This window comes from Bos indicus x Bos taurus, chromosome 1 (genome assembly GCF_003369695.1).
Source record: "Bos indicus x Bos taurus breed Angus x Brahman F1 hybrid chromosome 1, Bos_hybrid_MaternalHap_v2.0, whole genome shotgun sequence".
Classification (NCBI taxonomy): Eukaryota; Metazoa; Chordata; class Mammalia; order Artiodactyla; family Bovidae; genus Bos; species Bos indicus x Bos taurus.
The window spans coordinates 85772813-85798252 of NC_040076.1; the positions used below are offsets into that span (position 1 = coordinate 85772813).

Genomic DNA, 25440 nt, shown 5'->3' on the forward strand with positions numbered 1-25440 from the left:
TTCATTTAAAGCTGTTAGACTTACCATTTTTCTTGGGTAAAAAAGTCATGAATTTGAGGGCTCTAGGTCATGATAATTTTTACAAAATACTGTGTATCGTTACTATTTATTGACTATGATGTGCTAGCACTGTGCTAAGCATTTCCCCTCTATCTCCACAGTAGTTACTATTAACGTACATTTTACAAGTTCAGCGAGGTTAAGAAACTTGCCCAAAGCAACATGCTGGGTCAAGAAAGCTGATCTTTTGCAAACCCAAAGATCTACACTGTTAACCTCTACACTGTACCTTTCACAAATATAACAACCCAGGGATGTTTTCCTTGGTGGTCTGGTACTTGTCATTACACTTAAACCTTGGGGCCTTTTATCGGTTGCTCCTTTCAGATGTAGACACTTAAAAGGGAGAAGATTATGGTTGAATATAGGACTAGGGAATAGGAGATACAGGTTTCAAGTCAAAACTTCTGCTATCAATACAGGCAACTTTGAGCAAGGAATCTATATGCCTAGAGCTCTGCTTCCTTATGTGTTGGCGGCTGGGGGGGATGACAAATTGTGACGATTTCTCCACATTTTGTGGAAGGGAAAATGAGAAACTCTGCTGAGTTGCACAGCTACTCAAACTATAAGCCCAGAATATGTTCTCCAGCTTACTACGTTTACTTATAATTTAGTTCTCTATGTATTAGTCCTTAAAAGATGCCTATTTACAGCCATAATATTTAGAACTAGCATACCAGAGGTTGTTTTCCTACTGAGCCCCTTCCCTTTTGCCTTCACTGGGCCTCTGGGTTGTATTACAATGAGTCCTAACTGCTTCATAAGCTTTATAAACCTGCCTTGCTGGTGATGAAAGTAGGCTATAATGGGTGGTCCTGAAGTTAAATCTATTCCAACCCATAAGAGTTTTAAACAAATTCTCTTGCTTTCAAGTATTTTACAAATGATGGGAACCCCTATGGAAGCATTTAATACAAGTCATGCAGACCAAAACCATTCAAGAAATAATTGATAACCTGTGGGAAAATAGATGGAACACAAGTCCGTATCTATATACTGTGATGTTTGGTTTTATATTTTTCTCTGCAGTTCTTCATTTCTTCTGCTCTAAATTACAACAAGAAGGGTAAAAGGCAACTAGATGTAAAATGAGAAGTGGAAGAAACTACCATCTTAACACAAGGGTAAAAACCTAAACATGTTGGACTATTACACATTATAAAGCTTTATAACATTCAGCACACTAGAAATTTTATGTCCTACTTTAAAGACCTTGTATCAGAAGTCATTTAAATTAATCCAGACAGAATGCCTTCATTTAAGAGATAAGTTTAAACATTTTAGGCTAAAATACTGAGTTTAACTGTTTCAATGAGAATTTATAAGGCATCTTTCTATTGGTAACAACCTGTTAACAGTTTTTTTGCACTTCAGAAGTGTGTCTTGCAGTCATATTTTACTCAGCATAAATGATTCCCCCCAAACACGTTAATTCCAAAGAAAATTAAGCAACTGGCTCCAAAACTTCAAAGGACATAATATGATAGAAAAAAAAATCTATACATCTGAGGTTAAAATTAAAATGCTAGAATATATTTTTAGTTAAAGGATCCTGGGCTGAGAGAACCTTCAGTACCGGGAAACTTAACCTTAAGCTCTGCTATTTGTTGTTGGCACTGTTGTTCAGTGCTGTGTATCTGCTGAGTCAGCTGTTGCCTTAGCAACAGGATATAGGAAGAGCTTCTCTCCACCTAATATTCCCGGCCCGATGACAAGGTCACATAGTCCAGTATTAAGATATGATCTTGAACAAGTTAACACTTGCTGTGGCCTTAGTGGTGTTTTAGTTAATGGAATTTCAAGTGAAGTGTTTACGTGACTTTCTTTACAGCCTGCAAACAGCGAGGTGAAAAATGAAGCTCAAAGACGTTGCCATACGAGCTCCAGGCAACAGTGAAGCATAAATTAGTTCATCTAGAAAAACTATGCAATAATTTTTATAACGAGAATTGTCTCTAACCTAGAAAATGAGTAGCTACATTTGACAATCCAAGTAAAATAAGGTACAAAATACCAAAACATCCAGAAAATACCCCTGTAATTTCACTCTCCACCCCCCACAAAATACCACTCATTAAAACACAAACTTGAGAAACTGCTAACTAGTATACTTAACAGTGGAGCTTTGACATTAAGAATATTAGTAAAAAATAATTTTGCCCTTTATTTTTAGATTGCATACAACATAGCTGGAAATGCCTGGGATAGATACATATATAAAAACAAACACATTTTAATTCAGCATACTCTTTTAGAGTACATAGGACTATAGTTAAGTGTCACACAGTATCTGACATATGACTAGAACCAAGTTATATTAGAAAGGCCCTTATAGGATCTAGTTGGATAAAACAGAATATAGAAAAGGGTAGTACAACTAAGATAGTCACTCCCAATTCTGTACTTCAGTACCTGAAACATTAATATAGAAGATACAGATGAATCTGAATCTAAAGTGATCCACTGATAAACCATTTTTTATAAAACTGTATCTCCCTTATAGAGTATGCACCTCCCTCATCCAGTAATTAGGGGTTTTCTGGATGATTAGACTCAGAAAAGATTCACTGCTTGGATGTCCAGAGTAAATGATTATACCTTAAAATGTATTATTATTAGGCTGAACCATAAGAAACTGTTGCTTTTGTGGGTCAGAAGTCAGCTCTTGGCAATTTCCTATGTTTCAGCATAACCGACATTTTCAACTAGCAGCTGAATACAGTTTCAAATTACCACCACTTGCAAAAAGTTTTACTATAGCAGACTGCAGTTATTGCTTTATTCCAACAGTCCTCTGAAATTAAACCCAAATGTTATCATAGGTTAATCATGGGTTATAATGACTATTACACATTCAAGCATCCTTAATAAGAAACTAAAACTTAAGGGGTCAGAAAATTCAGTATATCAGATATCCTTATAAAGGGTACAAGGGATCCAAACTGTAAATAGCAAAGATAGGAAGACTGAATGAGACTTTACAATGAACACTCTACTTGCTACCTTCTGGAATATTGCTTAAACGCATAGATCCAGTTCAAATCAAAGTTCCTGGAAACTTAGAAAACATAAGTAATTTTCCTTTGCTCATTTCCAGTAACAATCATTTGACGTAGGACTTACTGCATTATATAACTAGTTTTCCATCCACCTGTCTTTAGTTAATTAATGTCACTGTAGGCACAGCCTATAAGAATACTGACTAGTTGGTTTCAACCTCAAAAGTCAATCTGTTTATAGCAATATTAAATTAACATACCAACTTTGCAGACCATTCTCAGGTTAAACACCAAACTTATAGCAAACAGCAGCTACAAAAATACTTCCAAGGTGATGGGTCTTAGCCACAAAAAAATGGCTGACCAGAAAAAAAGAGTAAAACACCAGCTTAGTGTTTTCCTGTTTAATTTTTTTGCTTACCTGTATATATCTATACTTGCTTTTTAAAGAGTATTTACTTAAGCAATCTCCCTCAGCCTTGTCCTAAGCAGTGTCTCAGTGGTTTGAACTCACTATAATATTCTTTCTCTCATCTTCACATCAAAATACAGTAACTACTTAAGAGTTTTATGTATCCCTACTATAATTTTACCAACGATGACTGACCTGTCAACAGAAACTCCAATACCATTTTGCAAAACAGTTTTAGGCCTAAGGCATCCCAAGTTTCATGAAATGATCATTTTTACCCCCCATGTAATCTCTCCTTTTGATTTTGTGTTTTAGTTCAAATATCATATACAATTTTGTATATATATGCTAGAACAGTATTTAACCTGCAGAGAACCTTTAGAATTGGTGGGGGGATGGGAGGGGGTCATGGCAGCTGGCAAGTTCTCCCATAGCAACATTTCAGGTAACTAATAGCCAAAAAAGATGCATCTCTCTCAAAGTTTGGAAGGCTACCTCTATAAAGAATAGTTACCTTTGGGGACTGGGCTTTTCACTTCTAAATCTGAGCATATGCTATTTAAAAAAAAAAAAGCCTATCATGATGCTGTAGTATGTATTCTTAAAGGATACTGGGATTAGTCATTTGTAAAAAATGAAATCTTAATATTTATATCCTAGAATATGGTTGTCAGTTCTAAAAAAACTCCTTGGGCTAACCCCACTTTTAAGATGATTTTGTGTTTCCAGAACAAGGAGGATTTTCATGAATATATTCTACTACCTGGAAGAAAATGAAATATCATTTTCTTTTTGCCATATTTACCAATTTGGAGATTACTGAAAATTCCCATACCTTATAGTTAATTTATAATTTTATTCTCTTCTATTAAAGAGAAGAATAATAAAGCCAAAAATGTTACTTGTTTTTCAAGTCCAAACACTGCACTGTTCACACTACACCTTACTTTAAAATTTTCCATTATTAGGGTTTTAGGAAAAAGCATTTGATATTTTCACAGCTTAACCTCACCAGTAATAAATTTGAGGGCTAAGGTTTATATACACTGACCTAGCAAATATTTTTAGCTACACCCTGAATTATCCTTCAGTTGTAAAATCACTGAAGTTTTTTTTTATGCACATAACAAATTAACATAAGTTATGCACATAAAAATACTTCTCAGATCCCAAGTGAACAAAAGGGCTCCCTCTTCTTGCTCAGTAGTCTTTATATAATATTGTGGAGCAAAACCCTCCCACAAATCCACAATTATTATCAGCTTGCAAACTTTTACTTTGTGTAAAAGTTTGTATAGTCCTAACATTAAGCCATCTGGACAAAATATTTACAAAAAATCCAATCATTAATATGAGAACCTTTAAAATTATTTCCTTGAAAGCCAAAAATCAGTGACATTCCTTAAAAACTGTTCATTATACTTTATAAAAATAACAAAGAATCAAAGGCAAAAGTAAAACTCTGGATTTTACCCCAATGCCTTCCAAAAGTTGCCTATGACTAGAATTTTGTTACAAAGACTTTCCTAATATCAAATCTCTGAGACCAATTCCCTAAACCATTCTATTCTAACATACTAAATTTTTAAGTACTAAGACTTCAGAGGACTCATTACAAAATGACCAACTAATATTTTAATACTATTTATGAACAAGTATAAATGCATCTTAAAAAGCAATCAGAATACTACTCTAGGCCTTTAGGTAGGTCCAACTACTTTTCAACAGTTGGTTTAAAAAGTAGAAAGTTAAAAATCAGCAAATGGAAGATCAAAAGTTTATTTACTACCTGCATACAAAAACATATTGCACATCAAACAATCAAAACCAAAAAGAAAAAAAAAAAAGAGAAAAAAAAAAAGAAAAAAGGGAGAAAAAAGAAAAGATACTCTACTGAAGACTAACATGTAGTTTATACAGAATAAACCTTCTGGAAATTGATCTTTTCAGTAGTTCAGGTTATGTCTGAATGGACATGACTAATTCAGCTTAGTGTTTTAACTAAAGCTATGTTTGATTTTTTAAATACTGTACACTTTAATAAATAAACCAAACAAAGCCTCAATGTAGAACAGTCACTGCCAATAACACCCAGTGTCCCTGCAGATGAGTGTTTAACAAATGTATTCCAGTGGTCTGCAGATTTTCCTCTACAATACAGCATTTTAAAAACACATTAAAACAGACCAGTTTCCAGACTAAAACTAATGAAGAAATTACAATTCAGTGCAAAATATCTTAGACTGCATTTCATTCTAGTTTTCCTCAGGTGAAGAAGTGGTTGCATATTATTAAAAATGTAACAAAAGCAGCTAATGCTTTCATAAAGAATATTAGGTTAGGGATCCCACCCCACCCACCTCCCCCCCAATCTCTGCCATATTTTGAAAACAAAATAACATTTCCTATAGCCAGCAACTTTTTTTAATGTTACATATACTATTCTCAAGGCACATCTGATGATATATAACACAGTAGGTGTCAAAGTATGTTTATAACATATGATTTCTTCAGGATCCCTCCCCTTTCTGAATTCCAAATGGAGGAACTGAAAGTGCGATGGAAAGACTGGCGATCCATATTCTATCTTTGGCAAGCTTGTACAAGCACTATTGTAAAATGTAATGTAAAAGAACTGTAAACTAGGAACTTCTTCAGTTTATGAAACACCATTCAGGACTGCTGCGTCTTGAGTATTTTCTTCTTTTAAGGTATTAATCTTTTCTTCTCCTGGAGTACGCTGTAGCTTAGAAATTTCATCGCCAGAAGCACTAGTTGGGCCATTTATTGCCTTTTCTGAAGGACCATGCTCTTCAATCACATCTTTTGCCTGCCAAAGGGAGACAACTTTTTCAACTTCTTTATAAATAAAATCTATAACTGAGGAGGAAAATAACTACATAAACATCAATTAGCTAATAAATAATTTTAGTTTCACATACCACAATGATCTGAATTAAAACATTCTTAAAATTAAAAAAGAAAAAAAAAAACCAAACCCCAATGTATTCCACCTCTCTGGGTCTTTCAACTCTTTATCTCTAGTAGCTAGCAGTACATAAGCCACAGGAAGAATCTGTACCTGTTTATTGAAAACTTGCACCTAATTTCATTTTAACCACTGGAAAACTCACCATATAAAAAGACATAAACAGTTAATACCCTAAGTAAGGCAAACAACCACCTATTTACTCACCTTTTTTGGAAACTCAAATTTACGTATCAAATCCCTTAAAATATTTCAAAGAATTAAAACAAAGGTCTTTATCCACCACTTGAAGAGGGTCTATTCAGCCTGTTGCTCCCCAAATTAAGGTTAACATTCTCTATGCCCAATATCTTTTACAAATGCTATTTCTAGTTCTAACTGAAAAATATTTCAGGCTCAAGCATGCATATCTTCAGTTACCTGGGGCCAAAAACAAAATCAAGAGTAGTCTTTAACTAAAATATTACTGGTCTAGTTGGGGAAACAATTGATCATACAAGTTAAGAAGTAAAAAATAAAACTAAACCATAACAAAAACAAAACCAAAAAAGCCAAAACCTACAGGTTAAATTCTCCTTACCATTTCTTTCTTGTTTTTAGCCAAAGTTTCCCTTGGGAGGTTTCTTTGTCTGCTCTGAGACTCAGCTCTAGAAATATAATCTGCAACTGTGACTGTTGAAGATGAGAAAAAAATTACAGGTGTTGAAAAAATATTTCTAAAGTTTATTTATGGATAAAGAGTAATTTTACTTTTAAAATAGACTAATGGTGGGTTACCCAATTTCAAAATTTTCTTAAGATGGGTACCACCTCCAACCAAAAATGAAATTTGAAAAATATGCCTGTGGTTTGGTGCTGACTATAGAATATTTCAAGCTGGATATAGAGGACGCCTAGATTAAAGTCCTCTTTCACAAGAATCCAGCCATTTGCTTCTGGTTAGTCTATAGTTGTGGGATAAGTTTGATATAAAATTCCACAACTAAGAATAGGAAATGCCACATTCTAAGCCCAGATAGTGTTTGCACTTATCAGTGGGGGGAGGAGGGGGAGAGAAAGGGTAAATTGGGTGCAGATCATGGTGTAGCATGCGTCAATATGAAATTTTCATCAAACATGTAATATTTAATAGTTCTTTTTTTTTTTTAAAGCATAGTAAGATTTCCAAGTGTGTTTTATGGTTCCTTTTTAGTATTTCACACTAGAAACTGTTCTGAGTAATATAAAAAAATTCAAGCAAACTAAAGATTTGTCCACCATCTTAAAATGTGGACAATGATCATGGTGGAAAATGTCCACCACTAATCAGTAACTATCCCCTTTTCACATTTTGCCAATCTTTTAAGGGACTGGCCTATTTGCCATGGTGGTAGGGATTGGGGAAAAGAAGGGAAAGGACTAACCAAAACTAACACCCTACCAGCAACCCAATGGCAACAAACTACCTCTGGTCTGCTGGGACTGGCCTCATTTTAAACCTCAGAACTTTCTCTTCAAGGACTTGCAACTTAGAATTCACTGATTTGAAGAAATATCAAAATAATCAGTCTCTTCCTTTCAAAGAATTTGTTTTCTCTCAGAAACTGATGAAGAAAAATCCCTGATTATGTAAAATATGGTATAAATTATGGGAGCAAGTAAATTATGTAAGAATTAAAACTTCGATAAACTTAATATAAGTCACTACATACACTGGAGAACTAATCCATCAAGTTCAAATTATATAAATCATTTTAATATAAGACTGGACTGTATTTACATTTCTCTTAGTTATACATTAAAATGCTAACACCTTTATAAGATTCACGAGTTTCTAGAATTATTATATGAATCTTTTTAAATCTCAAGGAAACAACTTAATTCAGAACTAATAAACATCTTTAGAAACACCACTAAAAGATGTTTCATGTCTTAGACTGTTTCCCTCTATAAGAAACTCAATATGCTCATTTTGGAGTTTTATAAATCATTATTTAAATTCACTGTAAATGAATCTATGAATAAATTTAACAGTTTCCGAAATTGGGGAGAGGGATCAAACCCACTTCTTTATTATGTCTACATATATGGAAGCACAAGCATCCTAGAAAGTATTGTAGTTTGGAGAGCACCATAATGAATTCATACTGTTTCCATGGTTCAGGCTTCAGTGACACCAGGAAGAACTCAGCTACCTGGAAACCTTGATGCACAGGCGCACACACTGCTAAATCTGAACTTATGGTAATTCTTAGAATGTTCACCCACTATGCAGACACAGAACTTTGATACAGTTTATCAATTAATAGGCACTTAGCTGGAAAGGTAAAAACCAGTGCCCATCCTCCACCAAACAGAGGTAAATTAAAAATAACCTTAGTTGATTCAGAGAAAAACCTGTTTATAGCCAGATAATAGTCTGTTTATATGCCTCATAATGCAAGCCACTTAAAAGTTCAAAACAGATAAGCACTTATATAGGAAAAAAAATTGAAGCAATTTGTGTGGCATAATTTGGTCTCCAAAATTTCCTCTAAGGGATCCAAAATTAATCAGTTGTATACCAGTACACTGTTGCACTTTGCTAAGTATAGTAAATACTCACTGCTTAATACTAAAGGCAACAAGAAATTTTAAGTAAGTAAGAACAAATTAAATAACTATTTATTTCCAAGAAAGCTGACATTAACTTTTAGATACCCTAGAACTGCTGCCAGAGCCAAAGGAGAAAATGACATGTTTGTTCCACCTATCCTATTTTCTGGGTGTGTGGGTATGTGTGTGTGTTGGGGCAGGCTGAGAAAGGCAATGAGTTCTAAAGAGGAAATCAGTACTTCCAAAGAACAGAGTAAAAACAGGAATAAATGCAGTAGAGAACACAAATCACTGTCAAATTATTTAAAACTCCAATTACTCAAGTTCTGATTAATACCATGCAGAAATCCCTTCCTCTTCTTTATCAAAGCCTTTCATGTTATTCTCTTTATATCCTTTGACTTAGTAATGAACCACCATCTACCTAGTTACTAAATTATGTTTTAATTTATCCTATCTCAAGCCCATACTAGTAACTTAAATTTCTTTATTTATAAAGTATGGCCAGAAACTGGTATTCACTGCTATGCCAGCTTCAAAAACACAAACTAAATACAATCTCTTCATCCCAAAGATATTTCTAACACTAAAGAGAGAGAAAAGAAGATAAAAATAAGAAACATTTCCTCAAAACCTATTGTGACAGTATTTAATTTCTTTTAAATTTACAACTATCGCTAAAACATGAACTTTTTTTTTCCCCTAAGAATGGGAACTAATCCCCTTAATCAGTTTTCTCACATGTCTCAATAACCACTAAATTTAAAATACTAAATAAAGATACTAGAATTTATATTCTTTATTTGGGGGAAAACACAAGAATTTGCTTTGGAAAGAATGCAAAATTGATTAGTTTAACAAAAGGGATTTATTTCTGGTGCACACAATTTCTCCACTGTGAATATACATGTGATTCTCTGTACACAAGAAATGGAATTATGTTCAAGATAGTATAGACACAGCAAACACGTTTCTTTTAAGTTACTAAAAACTGTATCTACTTAAATTAACATTCTAAAACTAAGTAAGTACTATTAATTTGAATAGTTAGTAGGTGTAAGGGAAAAGGCATCACACTACAATAAACAAAAACATAACATGCATTCCTCTTAATAGGAAAAAGACACTTTCAAGTATTTTTCTCATTTATACTTTTTAAACTGTGGGTACTAGAACCCCCACAAAAATGAGGTGCTGAATCCAGATACAGTAGCAGGCACCATGCAAAAGCTGTCCAGTTTTGCCAATCATCCAAAATCACAAGCTACAACATAGTCCCTGGGATGGCAGGTCCCAACTCAAATGTGCAGAATCTGCCAAGTGGACAAAATAATGGTCTTTTCAACAGTATTTTCATGTAAAAAAATTGAGACACAACATTAGTTCAATTAGACAGGTTACATTACGGTGTGAAGGAAGAATGCATTTTCTTAATAGTAGTCTTATTAGTTGAGAAAACAATTTATGCAATGCACATCTTGAATGTATATACACACATGTGTACATGTAAGTATAATATATTTAGAAAGCAGACACATGACATTTTTTTTTTCATGCTTATGACCTGGTGGTGTCAACAGGTCCACTCAAGTTACCTGGCTGTCTATCTTCTGCCTGACCCCTGAAACGACGCCTGCGGCTACGATTGCGTCGCTGGGGTTTTTTTTCACTATCATCTGTAATTGCAAAGTTCACCATGAAACTATTCTGACAAAAACAATGCAAAAAACAAAGCAAAAAAAAAAAAAATTTCTTGCCTTCAAAGATTTAAGGGGAAAGAACTTTTTAATTAAACAGGAAAGATAAAACAATACATGCTATTCACAGGAAAAACACTTTTGTAGTTTTAAACATTCCTACTAGATCAACAGATGGAATTATCATCCAGAAATTAAGAGGGTTTTTGACTCTTGATAAACAAACTCTAAGACTTAATTTATCATTCAGGAATAAAATTTTCCTCTCCAACAGAGTTTAGTTTTTACCAAAGTTAATGACATTTTAGCACTTTGGAAATCAATGCCTACAAAGTATACACACTTTCATTAGTGTCATTTATAATACTTAAAGAGGCAAGACGAAAGCCCAATTCTGGCTTAGAAGATTGAGAGTATTAAGTGCCCTGCAGTTTGAATATCTGTATTGTTTTAATGGCATCAAAGGGCACTTTAATAAACCCTCCCAGTTTCAAACAGTTTGGCTATACAAATCTGAAAACTAGACATTTAAGACAGACACAAAGCCATCTACCTACTTGAACACTAGGAAAAATTCAATTTGTGAATTGCATATTTTTTTAAAGGCATCATATATTAACAATAGTATACAGTAATATAAATCTTTTCCCTAAATGCTTACATACCTAGCCCATTTTCATTAACTGAAGCTGTATCGGATTCAGTCATCCCATCCATCAGAACAGCATCTTCATCAGTCCTTCGTCTACGAGACCGCCTACGACGGTTAGTACTGTGATGAGATTCGCTGGCATCAGTGTCTGCAGTCTGATCTGATTCTGTATTATCAAGTAAGCTGTATGGATTGCTGTCTGGATCTTTGAGCACTAAATGCATGTCAGAGGCAAGAAATATTTGTTTAAGAGAGCTGCAGTTATTAGGAATGTTTTGACCTACATTGAACTATATCAATTAATAATAAACTTCAATTTTCCCCCAATAAAAATACATCCTCTGTCTTCAGACAAAATGTTTTCTGTATCACTATTTTACCTGAAAAATAACAAATATGAAAAAACTTTAAATGGTGATGAAAAATTATAACAGAAAATGAGTGAACACCTTGGCTTTCTACCATTTCTCTTTGACTTGTCTTAAAAACATATTAGGAACTAGTATACATGTTACTTTTTACATTCACATACCTAGCTAATTCTGTACAGAGGCTAAAGAAATAAAAATGAAAACAAATATTCAGCTAATATATTTCCAAATAATACTCAACATCTGCACTCTATAATAGAAATTTATTATTACAAACTGAAGCAAGCAAAAGTCTATACAAAAAAAGGCAAACTAAAAAGTTTGAAATTCTAACTGGTTATAGGAAAATGTGGGAATGAATGCTGACTAGTACTCCCATCTCCAGAAAGAAAGAGTACAGGTGGGATATGGTAGGGTAAGAGTGGGAAAGGAAAGGTTTGTAAGACATAAATTATAGGGGAAAAAAATACCCATCTTACCTATGTGCATTATTGCTTCCAGCAATCAAATTATAGAAGAAATTCACCTAATCACGATTTTTCCTAAGTTTCCTTTGGTAACAGCTAGCAAGCTAGCATCTTTGCAAAAGACACTAAGTTTATCCATTAATCATAAACACTAGGTAAAGTACATTTACTTTGAAATTCAGCAAACTGTAATGTTAAACCTTGGTAACAGTGAGCAATGTTCTAAAATATAAAAACTATTTCCCTAAAAGTCTATAAAATGAACTTAGGACTTAAAGATTATCACTAGAACTAAAGAGTACTTTTTTAAAAGTTCTTTAAAAAATGTGATTTGATTCACTTTTTTAAAAAAAATTAAGAGTGGTTTTCCTACAAATGCCATGCAATAACTGTTATGGTTATATCCCTGATATAATCTAATCCTTGACAATCTTTCCCCAACTCATTATGCTAAGCAAGAACATTCTGTCAACTCCTACACCACCACTTAAGTTATAGCATTTAAATTTTCAATGAGTAAAAGGTTTCTTATAGTATCTCAAATCTCAGTCTTCTAGACACTCTTTACAGGTGAATTCCTCAAACAATAAAACATTTTTTAAAAAGGTGATTTCACAGTTTTTTCCTGTTCCAAAGTGGTGGAGTAGCAACAAATGCTTTTCAGTTGTATACAAAAGGTATTTAGATCTCTCTATACATTAGAATTATCTGGGTCTCTCTGGGAAACAAATATATAACCCAAAAAATTCTAGAGGGGGAACAAAATTCTAATTACCTAAGTGTCCAAAGTCTGAACATCTGACCAATGAAGCAGAGAAATCAGCTCCAACTAAAATTACTCTGATCTGAATATTCTGGCTAAACTTTCACTAATAGACACTCTATAGTGCCTTTCCTTATGTTGTAGTTGCGTGTGTGTGTGTGTGCATGCATATATATATATATATTCTACTGTTTTCCTGAGACAGTTAAGCAAAAAGAGAAACTTCCAAAAACGGGGGGTGGGGATCCTGGGAAATGAATTAACTTTTATGAAATTATACTGTTTACAAAGAAAAGATTCTGACAGAGTATATAAAAGACTACCAGAACTGATGGAAGATTTGCCACCACGTGGTCCACCACGACCTCGACCCCCTGAAACACTTCTGCCTCTTCCTCCTGGGCGTCTCCTGCTGTCACGCTGATGCCGACTCTCTCGATCATCTTCTCCCGCCAGAGACCAATCACTCAGCTCATCTTTACGTTCAGATTCAGTTTCGGATGGGTTAGACAGCTCAGAGTTTGTACCTTGGGAAAGAAGAGAACATAAGCATACTATATTTCTATTTTAAAAAAGGAGTGAAATTTTTCAAAGAATTTCTTGCAAATCATTGTTTAAATAACACTGATATATGAAAATGCATTTAATACAGAAAATATGTTTAAAAAATTTTTCCCACTTTTATGTCTTTAACAAATTGCTAGTATAATAAAAAAAAAAAAAAAAAAAACACTATCCAAGTATTTAAAAGCCAATTTAATGATATTTAGAAAAATAAGTAACAATTGTATATTCTATTATATCACTTGATTCTAAGGAGCATTTTTTTCCCCACATTTAACAGCTCTGAAATCAGGATATTTCTTACAATTGATTATCTCATAAACTGGGAGTGCATTTTTAGTGACTGTACATAAAATTTATCTCTTTTGCAAAATAATGTCTTAAGTTAGAACAACACAATGTTTCAAATCACTGAACAAATTTTAGGTTGCTGTGGGTAAAGAAAACTTCAACATGACAATAAGAGATGAAGCCATGACCAGTGAGACAAAAATTCAGCATAACTTTGAAAGTTAACTACAGACTATTTCTAACATCCCAATGACTGAATTTAATACTTTTGAAAAATGTAAACACCACAAAGATTCTATAAAAGCCTACAATATCATATAATATCACAATTTATGTGTCAGATTTATATGACCCAATCACTAACATACTCATTTCCACTTCTCTGTTAGTTCTGGGATGGCACTTTTTTATCCTTTCATCGTAGAGATATCCTATGCTTTTCAGAAGTTCATTTTACACCACTTGGCTTTTACAAAAGACTTACACTAGTATCTGTTTTCACAAACCAAAAGAAATCCAAAGAGGATTTTCAGTTTTAAGGGAAAAAAGGGCACGAAGAGAAAATAGCCTTCAGTATTCGCTTTGCAGCAAGCCACTGCAATTAAAAGAGGCAGCAAGCAGAGCAAGCAGTGAGAGCAGCATCTCCCAGCTCCTGCTTCAAGAACTAAACTCAGCATCTCAGCATCAAGCCGACATAGCTTTGAACCATATTGGTGAGCATCTATGCTTTATTTTATTTCCTGCATCTATTAGCAAGATGTGTCCTAAAGTAATTGCTTCTTCACTTTATGCCATTTCAGCTTACAAAAGGTCTTCCAGGAAAACTACTTTCTGATAATGTGGGAAACTATATGTGCAAATCTATCTCCATAAAATTAAAAGCCCAGTTCAATGTCTGTAGCTTCAGACCAATTTAACGGAAAACAGACATCTCCCCTCATTTCCTTAAAATTAATGTAAAATTAATAAAGTATTGTCATGTGTTGTTTTCTTCTTCCAATGTGGATTTACTTCCACATTGCTTTACAGTAAAGGGGAGCTCTCTTATACCTCTAAATGCCCACGGAAGCCTAGGAATGCACATATCAATTTTCTCCTGATAAATTAATTTACCACATGATTATGAAGTTCTTATGCTAAACTCTCAAATATGAACAATTTCAAGATAAACTAAAAATACCCTATATTTAACTCCATAGTCATTTAATGATAAAAGCAAAATACAAGAGCTCTTCAAGGACTAAAATGTAAAGTTGAACAAAGCCTACCAACTTCCTTTCTCCTTTAAAGAGGACTCTTCTGTCTTTTTTTTCCATATACCATATAGATGTAGCTAGTAATGAATGGATTAATTTAAGAAAAATGTAGCAAGTTTCTAGTGCCGACATTTGCATCTTTGTTAAGATGAGTCTCATATTAGAAAATGAATCAAAACACTTATTCTTCTAAAGGATAAGAAAGAATTTTGTTAACTGATGTCATGGTTTGGAGGAATAAGGGTAATGTACCATTTCATGAGTAGTTTAAAACAAAACAAACAAAAAAGCCTTGGGAATTATAAAAACTTCTGTTGAATTTATTTACAAACCTACATACCCTGCCTGAAAACATTACCAAATTTTGAGGTTAGATGAGTATCTCATTTTAAAAGGTTTTAACAAAAGTTCCTATCAAATTATCTTTAAAAATACAGTGTAGTATTTAACTCAATATCATGAGCAAAAAAATTTTCATAGTTTTAATTTAAATCTAGCATTCAAGATACTTATAGAAGGTATCTAAAATCATAAATAGGTTTCAGGAGATAAACACAACTATTAATGTCAAAAAAAAAAAAAAGGCTAATGAACTGCTAAGTTCTCCATTTTCTTCATACTAAACATTTCTGAGATGGCAAAAGGAACTTTGCAAATGCAATTAAGGTTAAGGAAACAGGTTTGGGGATTATTCTAGACTATTCAGGTAAGGCCAATTTAATCACATGAATATTAAAAAAAGAGAACCATTCTCAACTATGGAGAACCAGAGAGGTGGCTGAATAAGGACTCTTTGTAATCTGTTGTTGTTTAGTTGTTAAGTCAAGTCCGGTTCTTTTGTGACCCCATGGACTGTAGCCCACCAGGCTCCTCTGTCCATGGGATTTCTTAGGCAAGAACAATGGAGTGAGTTGGCACTTCCTTCTCCAGGGGATGTTCCTGACCAAAGGATTGAACCCATGTCTCCTGACCTGGCAGGAGAATTCTTCACCACTGAGCCACCAGGAAAGCCCATCTACCTGTAATTATTGGCTTTTTAAGATGGAGGAAGGAGGACCTAAGCCGAGGCTGGAAGTATCAAGGGAACAGATTTTTTCCTAGAGCCTCCAAAAGGGAATATAGACATGCCAACACAGATTTCAGCCCAGTGACATTCATGTCAGATTTCTGACCTATAGAACCATAAGACAACAGTACTGTTAAAGGCTTTGAATTTTTAATTTGCTGTATAATCAACAGAAAACTAATAATCTGTTGAAGTCATCACAATCATTCCAATCTCAATTTTGTAAAATATAAATTCTTGAATCCAGAAATTAGGGAGGGGGCTACAAGAAATAATGATCCATAAAACCAATCCAATTCGTAATGGCTCCAACAAATGAAAATTGTTTTCAACAGAATATTAAATCAGATTTCCCTAAAACTTCTAAAATCACCTTATGAAAATGGTTCACATTCTTTTAAATGAACATGTATGCTGAACTTAACATTAACAGCTAAAGTACCACATTTTATCAAATCTGCCATGCCATCCATTGTAAGTCACAATATTTTTTGTGCCACTTAAGAAAATCCTGCCAATTACAGTTCTAAGACAGCATCCATTATAAAACACATTGTAAGTTCAGAGATGTTAAATTCAGAAAATGTTTCTTATATAGATTATATATATATGCACCACCTAAAAAATCTTCTGCCATTAAGTAGACAAGAACATCTATAACCAAATTCAAATAATTTTTATTTCTCTGGAGCCCATTTAAGTTCAACAGCTATTTCAGAAAATACAATGTTACTAGTTCAAAAAGACTCAGAGGTAAGAGTGCCATCTACTGAACAATTTGCATAGCGTTCTTTAATCCAAATGTTATTCCTCTACCTTCTCATTTAAATTTATTATCTACTGTCAACAAAAGCATTTTGCCAAAGAGGGAGCTCTCATCAATAAGCTGACTTCCCAGAGGCTTATAAAATTCTTGGATGAATTCATCAACCAAAAAAACAAATCTGATTATTTGCACTAGTAATGTGTACATCTAAAATCATTCAGTATGTACTTAATCTCTATTTAATTACTATTTTGTATTAAATGTTTTGAGGACCGCAATTCTCAATCCTTCACATACCAAACACATTAACTGGAATTTTTCTTTTCAGGTTTCAATACAAGGTTAACTTTAAAATAATGAAAAAGCAGGAAGGGAAAATTACCATTCAACTCTACAACAAATGAAATATAGTACCAAACTGACTCTGACATCGTTAGATGATCCTTCAAACATGAAATATGGATGTGGAATCTGTACACTATAAGCTTTCATGTATTTCTGTTTTCCCTAAATGCCTTCTATTCTGGAAAAGGCTTATGAAATATTTTCCCAAAGCAGTTTGGATGAGCATAGGGGAGTAGAGAAGAGAGAAGAGGAGAGAGAAGGGAACGCAAAAATCAGGTCACTGCTAAGATCCAAGTCCAAATGCAGAAAAATGGAACAACTCCAAAGCTGAAGAAGAAGTAAGAAATTTAGGATTAGAAAATTGTTGACCATCACCATCCACTGGCCCCTTCCTACATGGGTTAAGTCCGATCTTCAAAGTGAAATGTATTTTAGAAAAATAATGTTCATTTATGTTAATTAAGTTCTAACTTTTAAAGCCCTCATATTATTGAAATCCTGTATTTCACAAAATAACTGCAGATGTGAGATATTAATATTCAAAACTACTAAGTGAACCAATATAGTATATTTTAAAAACTAGTACAGATTTGCTACATATAAACACAGCACAGTGACTAGTGTATTTTTTACTTTTCCTTTTCCTAAAGGGTAAGCAAAAGGTAAATCCTAGTAGTATTACCACCACCAGGTTTTTACTGGAAAATGTATATAATTGTACAAGGTAACTATCTGAGAAAACCAGTTGTATATATATTTAAATATTTAGAATAAACATGATTATGAGCTATAAATTTAACAAAAACATGTTTCATTTCATTACATAGCTACTTGAACACTACAAATCTTGTACAGTCATTAATATAAAATACAGTCACTACTATTAAAACGCGTACCTTAGAACTGTCTCCTACCCTCAAAACCAAGATAAAGTGATGAACTGAACAACAATAACCAAAATGTACTGGAGCACCTAAACTACAACTACTACCAAAAAGAAAAAATTTTTTTACCATAACCGGAGGTGTAATTAGGGCCCCGACGACCTCTGCCTCTTCCACTATAAGACCTAGAACCTTGTACAGAAGAGACGGTACTTTCATCAGTGGCATATCCTTTCTCTTTTTCAGGCCCTCTGGTGGAAGAAGGTCTGAAACCCATACCAATCTGTCGAAGTTGTTCATCAATCTGTAGTCGTTCCATTCTTAGCTGTTCTACTTCCTATAATGAAAATGAAAAAGGATAAATCTTACATGTATTTCTTTTTTCTTCTTAAAGCCTAGAGTTGAGCTATAGTCTGGTCCTACCACTGAACGCAGCTGTGATCTTGGGCAGTTATTTGGCAATGTAGACTGTATTCCTAGTGAACATAATTTACAAGGTCAATTCAACAAGCATTTACTAAATGCCTTAGCATCATGTGCCAACCATACTAAGTACTACAGGTATACATATAAAAAAGACAAGGACTCTTCTCCTTCAGGGGAATGTTTACAGATGAGCATTAAAATAACCTAGGGGATGGTTAACAGACAACTGCTGAAATAATAGCTAATTATCAGACCTAGTCTTTAAGGAGTATCAAACTCTGCTAAATGAGGTAAAGTACCACCTATGACAGGTATTACTAATAAACTACTTCCCTATCAAAATAGTGACAACTGAGTTGTGGCCTAGCTGAACTGGTAGACTTGGTCATTCAGAGATTGAGGTCATTACAGAATGTGAAAGTAAGGTGTCTATGGAGAAAGCTCTTGGCTAAAAAGCAGCAGAGTACTGCAAAGACAAGTTTTTCAAAGAAAGGAAGGACTTAATCAAGGGTGCTTTGAAAATATTAACATAACAACGATCTGAGTGACTAAAAGGAAAACATAACTAGAGACAGCAGTTCAAGTACCATAAACAACAAAAACACAGCAGGAATAAAAAGAATAAAAAATGACAATTCCAACTTATAATAATTTATAGGGCATTTCTTTTCCAAAACCTTTTCTCTTTATTAACCCAGATAGACTAAACAACAATGGTTAAGAGTTATCAAATGATATATATGGAGGTAGTTCATGTGATTCAGAGAGTACCAGTAACCATCAGGTGTCAACTCTGCTAAGTGCTACAGGTATACAATATAAAAAAGACATGGACTCATCTCCTTCAAGGGAACGTTTATAGATGAGCATTAGTAACCAAGAAAGTCCACATCATTCCCGGTTCTCTCTCCTATTTGCAACAAATGTTAAGAGTGGCCATGTCTTAAACAGAAGGAAAGAAATATAAACGTTCAGTGGGAAAGAGAAAAATGTACATGAGGCCAATCATTTTACAATGGCAAAGGACCTTTTAATATTCTCACACAGAAAGGAAAAAAAAGGGAAATATGAAGCTGAATTAACAAAAATTAAGATTTAAAAATTTACAATACTAATATAAAATTAAAGTTTAATGTGAGAAGGAACATGATATAAATATGAACACTATACAAACCTTTAGATAAGCAATATGATACTCTAAAAGCACTTGCACATTTCCAATGCTTTCTTTAGTGCCAACAAATACAAATGGAACCATTCCCTGTAAGAAAACACAACATCCCAGTATTTAGTATTTATGTCCTCTAATTCAAGCAAATCTTTTAAATAAATAAACCAACTTTCAAAGAAATTTTCCATCAAACTGGAATGAATTTACAGATTAGATGTATTTTTAGTAGTGCTTGCCTTAAAAACATAATAAAACACATTGGGCAGGTTATCCCTGTAATATATGCTCATATAGCAAAACTTTCAACATCTGTAGGTTGGAAGTACTTCGTGACCATTAACAGAAGTATCATGTACAAACTTTCACAGTGTAAAATAAAGAAATTACTGATATGGGCAAATAGTCACCTTAAGTTATTAAACCAAATGAAAGGATTAACCCTGACCTGTTTTACTTAGTTGAATTTCAAAAGGTGGTTTTAAAAAGTGAGAAGGAAGGGAAGTAAGATACCTAAATGATATGTTTTTTTTTTTCTTTAAAGAAATAAACTTTCAGCTTCCTACTAGCTAAAGAAAATGAACAGTCTAAGGAAACTCACCCAATCACTTTCAATGTCCTTCACTTTCTTGATTTTATAGAATCATTCCTAACAGTTATTTAAATAACCTGGCTTAAGAACTTTGGGTTCTAAATACAGAAATAAGTGTGGCTTAACTTTTTATTCTATATAGGAAACCACTATGTGACTTATTTTCAAAATAATTTTTAAAAAATTTAATTAGTGAATTTTAGTATGGGAAATTAAAAAGAAGAAAGGCACTAGGGCAGGTGCTAAAGCTACAGTACAGAGTACAGCTATCATGGAGCTGAAAGCTGCAGTGACTCTAGAAGAAGTAATTCCAACTAGGAAGGTATGAACAAGGGACTCTACCTTAAGCTTAGGAAGTGAGAAAGCCTTGAGCTATCTTCAAGAATTCATATGCAGAAAACACAGGATGCAAAGTGAACAAAAGATAGGAGGAGAAAAAAAAGAGCTAGAAAGTTTTAATGCATAATGTAATTCTGGGACTATATTACTTACAGTCATTTTAAAGAAATATCCCAATTCTACAGTTGAGAAAAAAATGTGCTCAAAGTCATAAAATCAGCAATTAACCCAACACATTTCGTATCCAGTTACTTAATTCCAAATAATATCCACTTGTTAACTGCCATAATCTATGTTAAAGAAAAAGGTAAAAAGAATCACAATCTCAGAAAAGATATCAAACGCTCCTGTAATAATTTCACTGTAAAGTATTTGTGGAGGTGATGGAATTCCAGCTGAGCTATTTCAAATCCTAAAAGATGATGCTGTTAAATATGCCAGCAAAATTTGGAAAACTCAGCAGTGGCCACAGGACTGGCAAATGTCAGTTCTCATTTCTATCCCAAAGAAAGGCAATGCCAAAGAATGTTCAAACTATCGCACAATAGAAAAGGCAGAGGAACCAGAGATCAAATTGCCAACATGCGCTGGATAATTGAAAAAGCAAGAGAGTTCCAGAAAAACATCTATTTCTGCTTTATTGACTATGCCAAAGCCTTTGACTGCATGGATCACAATAAACTGTGGAAAATTCTGAAAAAGATGGGAATACCAGACCACCTGACCAGCCTCTTGAGAAACCTATATACAGGTCAGGAAGCAACAGTTAGAACTGGACATGGAACAACAGACTGGTTCCAAATAGGAAAAGGAGTACGTCAAGGCTGTATATTGTCACCCTGCTTATTTAACTTCTATGCAGAGTACATCATGAGAAACGCTGGGCTGCAAGAAGCACAAGCTGGAATCAAGATTGCCAGGAGAAATATCAATAACCTCAGATATGCAGATGACACCACCCTTATGGCAGAAAGTGAAGAGGAACTCAAAAGCCTCTTGATGAAAGTGAAAGTGGAGAGTGAAAAAGTTGGCTTAAAGCTCAACATTCAGAGAAAACAAACATCATGGCATCCGGTCCCATGACTTCATGGGAAATAGATGGGGAAACAGTGTCTGACTTTATTTTTCTGGGCTCCAAAATCACTGCAGATGGTGACTGCAGCCATGAAATTACAAGACGCTTACTCCTTGGAAGGAAAGTTATGACCAACCTAGATAGATAGCACATTCAAAAGCAGAGACATTACTTTGCCAACAAAGGTTTGTCTAGTCAAGGCTATGGTTTTTCCTGTGGTCATGTATGGATGTGAGCTGGACTGTGAAGAAGGCTGAGCGCCAAAGAATTGATGCTTTTGAACTGTGGTGTTGGAGAAGACTCTTGAGAGTCCCTTGGACTGCAAGGAGATCCAACCAGTCCATTCTGAAGGAGACCAGCCGTGGGATTTCTCTGGAAGGAATGATGCTAAAGCTGAAACTCCAGTACTTTGGCCACCTCATGTGAAGAGTTGACTCATTGGAAAAGACTCTGATGCTGGGAGGGATTGGGGGCAGGAGGAGAAGGGGACGACAGAGGATGAGATGGCTGGATGGCATCACTGACTCGATGGACGTGAGTCTGGGTGAACTCCAGGAGTTGGTGATGGACAGAGAGGCCTGGTGTGCTGCGATTCATGGGGTCGCAAAGAGTCGGACACGACTGAGCGACTGAACTGAACTGAACACATTAGCAAAGTAATGCTCGAAATCCTCCAAGCAAGGCTTAAACAGTACGTGAAACCAAGAACTACCAAATAGATGTTCAAACTGGATTTAGAAAAAGGCAGAAGAACCAGAGATCAAATTGCCAACATCTATTGGGTCACTAAAAAAAGCAAGAGAATTCCAGAAAAACATCTACTGCTTCACTGACTACTCTAAAGCCTTTGACTGTGTGGATCACAATAAACTGTGGAAAATTCTTCAAGAGATGGGAATACCAGGCCACCTGACCTGCCTCCTGATAAATCTGTATGCAGGTCAAAAAGCAAGTTAGAACCAGACATGGAACAATGGACTGGTTCAAAATTGGTAAAGGAATACGTCAAGGCTGTGTACTGTCACCCTGCTTATTTAACTTATATGCAGAATACATCGTGTGAAATGCCGGGCTGGATGAAGTATAAGCTGGAATCAAGATTGCCAGGAGAAATATCAATAACCTCATATATGCAGATAACACCACTCTTACGGCAGAAAGTGAAGAGGAACTTTCAGAAAGTGAAGAGCCTCCTGATGAAAGTGAAAGACGAGAGTGAAAAAGCTGGCTTAAAACTCAATATTCAAAAAACTAAGATCATGGCATCTGGTCCCATCACTTCATGGCAAATAGATGGGGAAACGATTTTAACAGCAAGAGATTTTATTTCTTGGGCTGCAAAATCAATGCAGATGGTGACTGCAGCCATGAAATTAAAAGATGCTTGCTCCTTGGAAGAAAAGCTATGACCAACCTAGACAGCATATTAAAAAGCAGAGACATTACTTTGTCAATAAAGGTCCGTCTTGTCAAAGCTATGGTTTTTCCAGTAGTCATGTATGGATCTGAGGGTTGGACTATAAAGAAAACTGGCACTGAAGAATTGATGCTTTTAAAATGTGGTGTTGGAGAAGACTCTTGACAGTCCCTTAGACTGCAAGGAGATCCAATCAGTCCATCCTGAAGGAAATCAGACCTGAATATTCATTGAAAGGACTGATGCTGAATGTAGAACTCCAATACTTTGGCCACCTGATGCGAAGAACTGACTCATCGGAAAATATGCTGATGCTGGGAAAGACTGAAGGCAGAAGGGGAGGAACAGAAGATGAGATGGTTGGATGGCATCACCAACTCAGTGGACATGAGTCTGAGCAAGCTCTGGGAGTTGGTGATGGATGGACAGGGAAGCCTGGCATGCTGCAGTCCATGGGGTCGCAAAGAGTCAGACGCGACTAGTCGAACTGACCCCACATAAGCTCTATCAACTTTGAGATTTATTTTCACGTTCAATGCTTTGAAAATTAAAATGTTCTGTTTATTTAGGCTTTTGACTTTTCTTTAAAATATCAAAAGATATAGCAAAACAATACATGCATACCTACACAGCGACCAGATTAAAACCGAGCAGCATTGGTTTCTTTTATAGAAAGGCACAGTGTGCCCTCCCCTTCCTCTTTTTTAATCCCAATCTGTTTGATAATTTACATAATCTACTTGGCGTCTTTTAGCATTTAAATTTCTTAATTCTGGCACAGAAATGGGAGGTAAAAATGACCAAAACTACAAAGTAAAGTGTACTAATTTATGAAGGACATCCTGAAAGAATCAGCTTGCAACAAGGTGGTAAATACTGGAAAGCAGCTAGGAATAAGTCAAGCTAAGGGAAGACTAGATATTACTACCAAGCTAAGATATTTATAATTGAGTCATTTAATGACCTTGCTCAGTAAACACCTTAATATTCAGACCAATTTTATCCAGGACTTATAAGCCAAACTGTTATTGTTGTTTAGTTGTTAAGTCACGTCCAACTGTTCTGCAACCCCATGGGCTGTAGTCCACCGGGCTCCTCTGTCCATTAGGATTTCCCAGGCAAAACTACTGGAATTGTTTGTCATTTCCTCCTCTGGGGCTTTTCCCAACCCAGGAATCAAACCTGCATATCCTGCATTGGCAGGCAGGTTCTTTACGACTGAATCACCAGGGAAGCCTTGTATGCCAAATGGGTCACCATTATTTTACACGTTAAATGTATCAACAGAGATGGTGTCAATAGTATGACACCCTTGATTTTAATGGGGTCGTCACCAACCCTCCAGGTGGGTATGGTGTTTGCTTAATACGAAGTTAAAATTACTTAAGGTTTACATCAATTTTTAAAGCTGTGTAGGATGTAATCACGGAGAAGGCAATGGCACCCCACTCCAGTACTTTTGCCTAGAAAATCCCATGGACGGAGGAGCCTGGTAGGCTGTAGTCCATGGGGTCGCTAGAGTCGGACACGACTGAGCAACTTCACTTTCACTTTTCACTTTCACGCACTGGAGAACGAAATGGCAACCTACTCCAGGACAATCCCAGGAACGGGGAAGCCTGGTGGGCTACAGTCCACGGGGTCGCTGGAGTCGGACACGACTGAGCGACTTCACTTTCACTTTTCACTTTCATGCATTGGAGAAGGAAATGGCAACCCACTCCAGTGTTCTTGCCTGGAGAATCCCAGGGACGGGGAAGCCTAGTGGGCTGCTGTCTATGGGGTCCCACAGAGTCAGACATGACTGAAGCGACTTAGCAGCAGCAGCAGGATGTAATCAATCTACAAGTACTCATTTGCAAAACAGTCATTTGTTTTTCCTCATTCGTTTTTATCACCACATTCTTGATTCTAAAAGAATCAAGGAAATGTTGTCTTTCACTGGGACCTTTACAACATCCAGTATATGGTGTGAGGCTGTTTATCTTAGCAAATGTCTTCAGTTTCCTCCATGTGCCTCTTTAAAAAAAAAAAAAACTTACTTTGTCCAATAAGCAAACAAACTCCCCAGTTACCCACTGTGCAAAACTGAAGAAGTTGTGAATGTACTGTTTTCTGGGAGATAATTTTGGGGGTGGGAGAGGGGGAAGTCGTTGCCTTATATTCAGACATATAACTATATAGAGTTGACCACTACAGCCACAAAGGTTAGTGATGCTTAAAGTGGTGGATAAGAAGTTTAAAAAAAAAAAAAAGGCACAGTG

The 25440-nt window shown here is 35.1% G+C and overlaps 1 protein-coding gene across 6 annotated transcripts in view; it reads right to left on the reverse strand.

The window, feature by feature from the left end:
• Positions 1-17: 17 nt before the first annotated feature.
• Positions 18-25440, reverse strand: part of FXR1 (FMR1 autosomal homolog 1) — a 79032-nt gene continuing 53609 nt past the window's right edge. Inside the window, exons 11-18 of one of the 6 annotated variants that reach the window (XM_027540285.1) lie at positions 19760-19846; positions 18439-18496; positions 18289-18351; positions 13311-13514; positions 11400-11600; positions 10633-10713; positions 7044-7135; positions 6134-6304 (exon numbers count right to left, since the gene is read on the reverse strand). In XM_027540285.1, coding sequence (XP_027396086.1) covers positions 6134-6304; positions 7044-7135; positions 10633-10713; positions 11400-11600; positions 13311-13514; positions 18289-18351; positions 18439-18496; positions 19760-19846 — 957 coding nt within the window. Of the gene's footprint in view, positions 6305-7043; positions 7136-10632; positions 10714-11399; positions 11601-13310; positions 13515-18288; positions 18497-19759; positions 19847-25440 lie in introns of all 6 variants that reach the window. The other 5 variants (XM_027540271.1, XM_027540289.1, XM_027540277.1 and 2 more) reach the window with 5 other exon arrangements.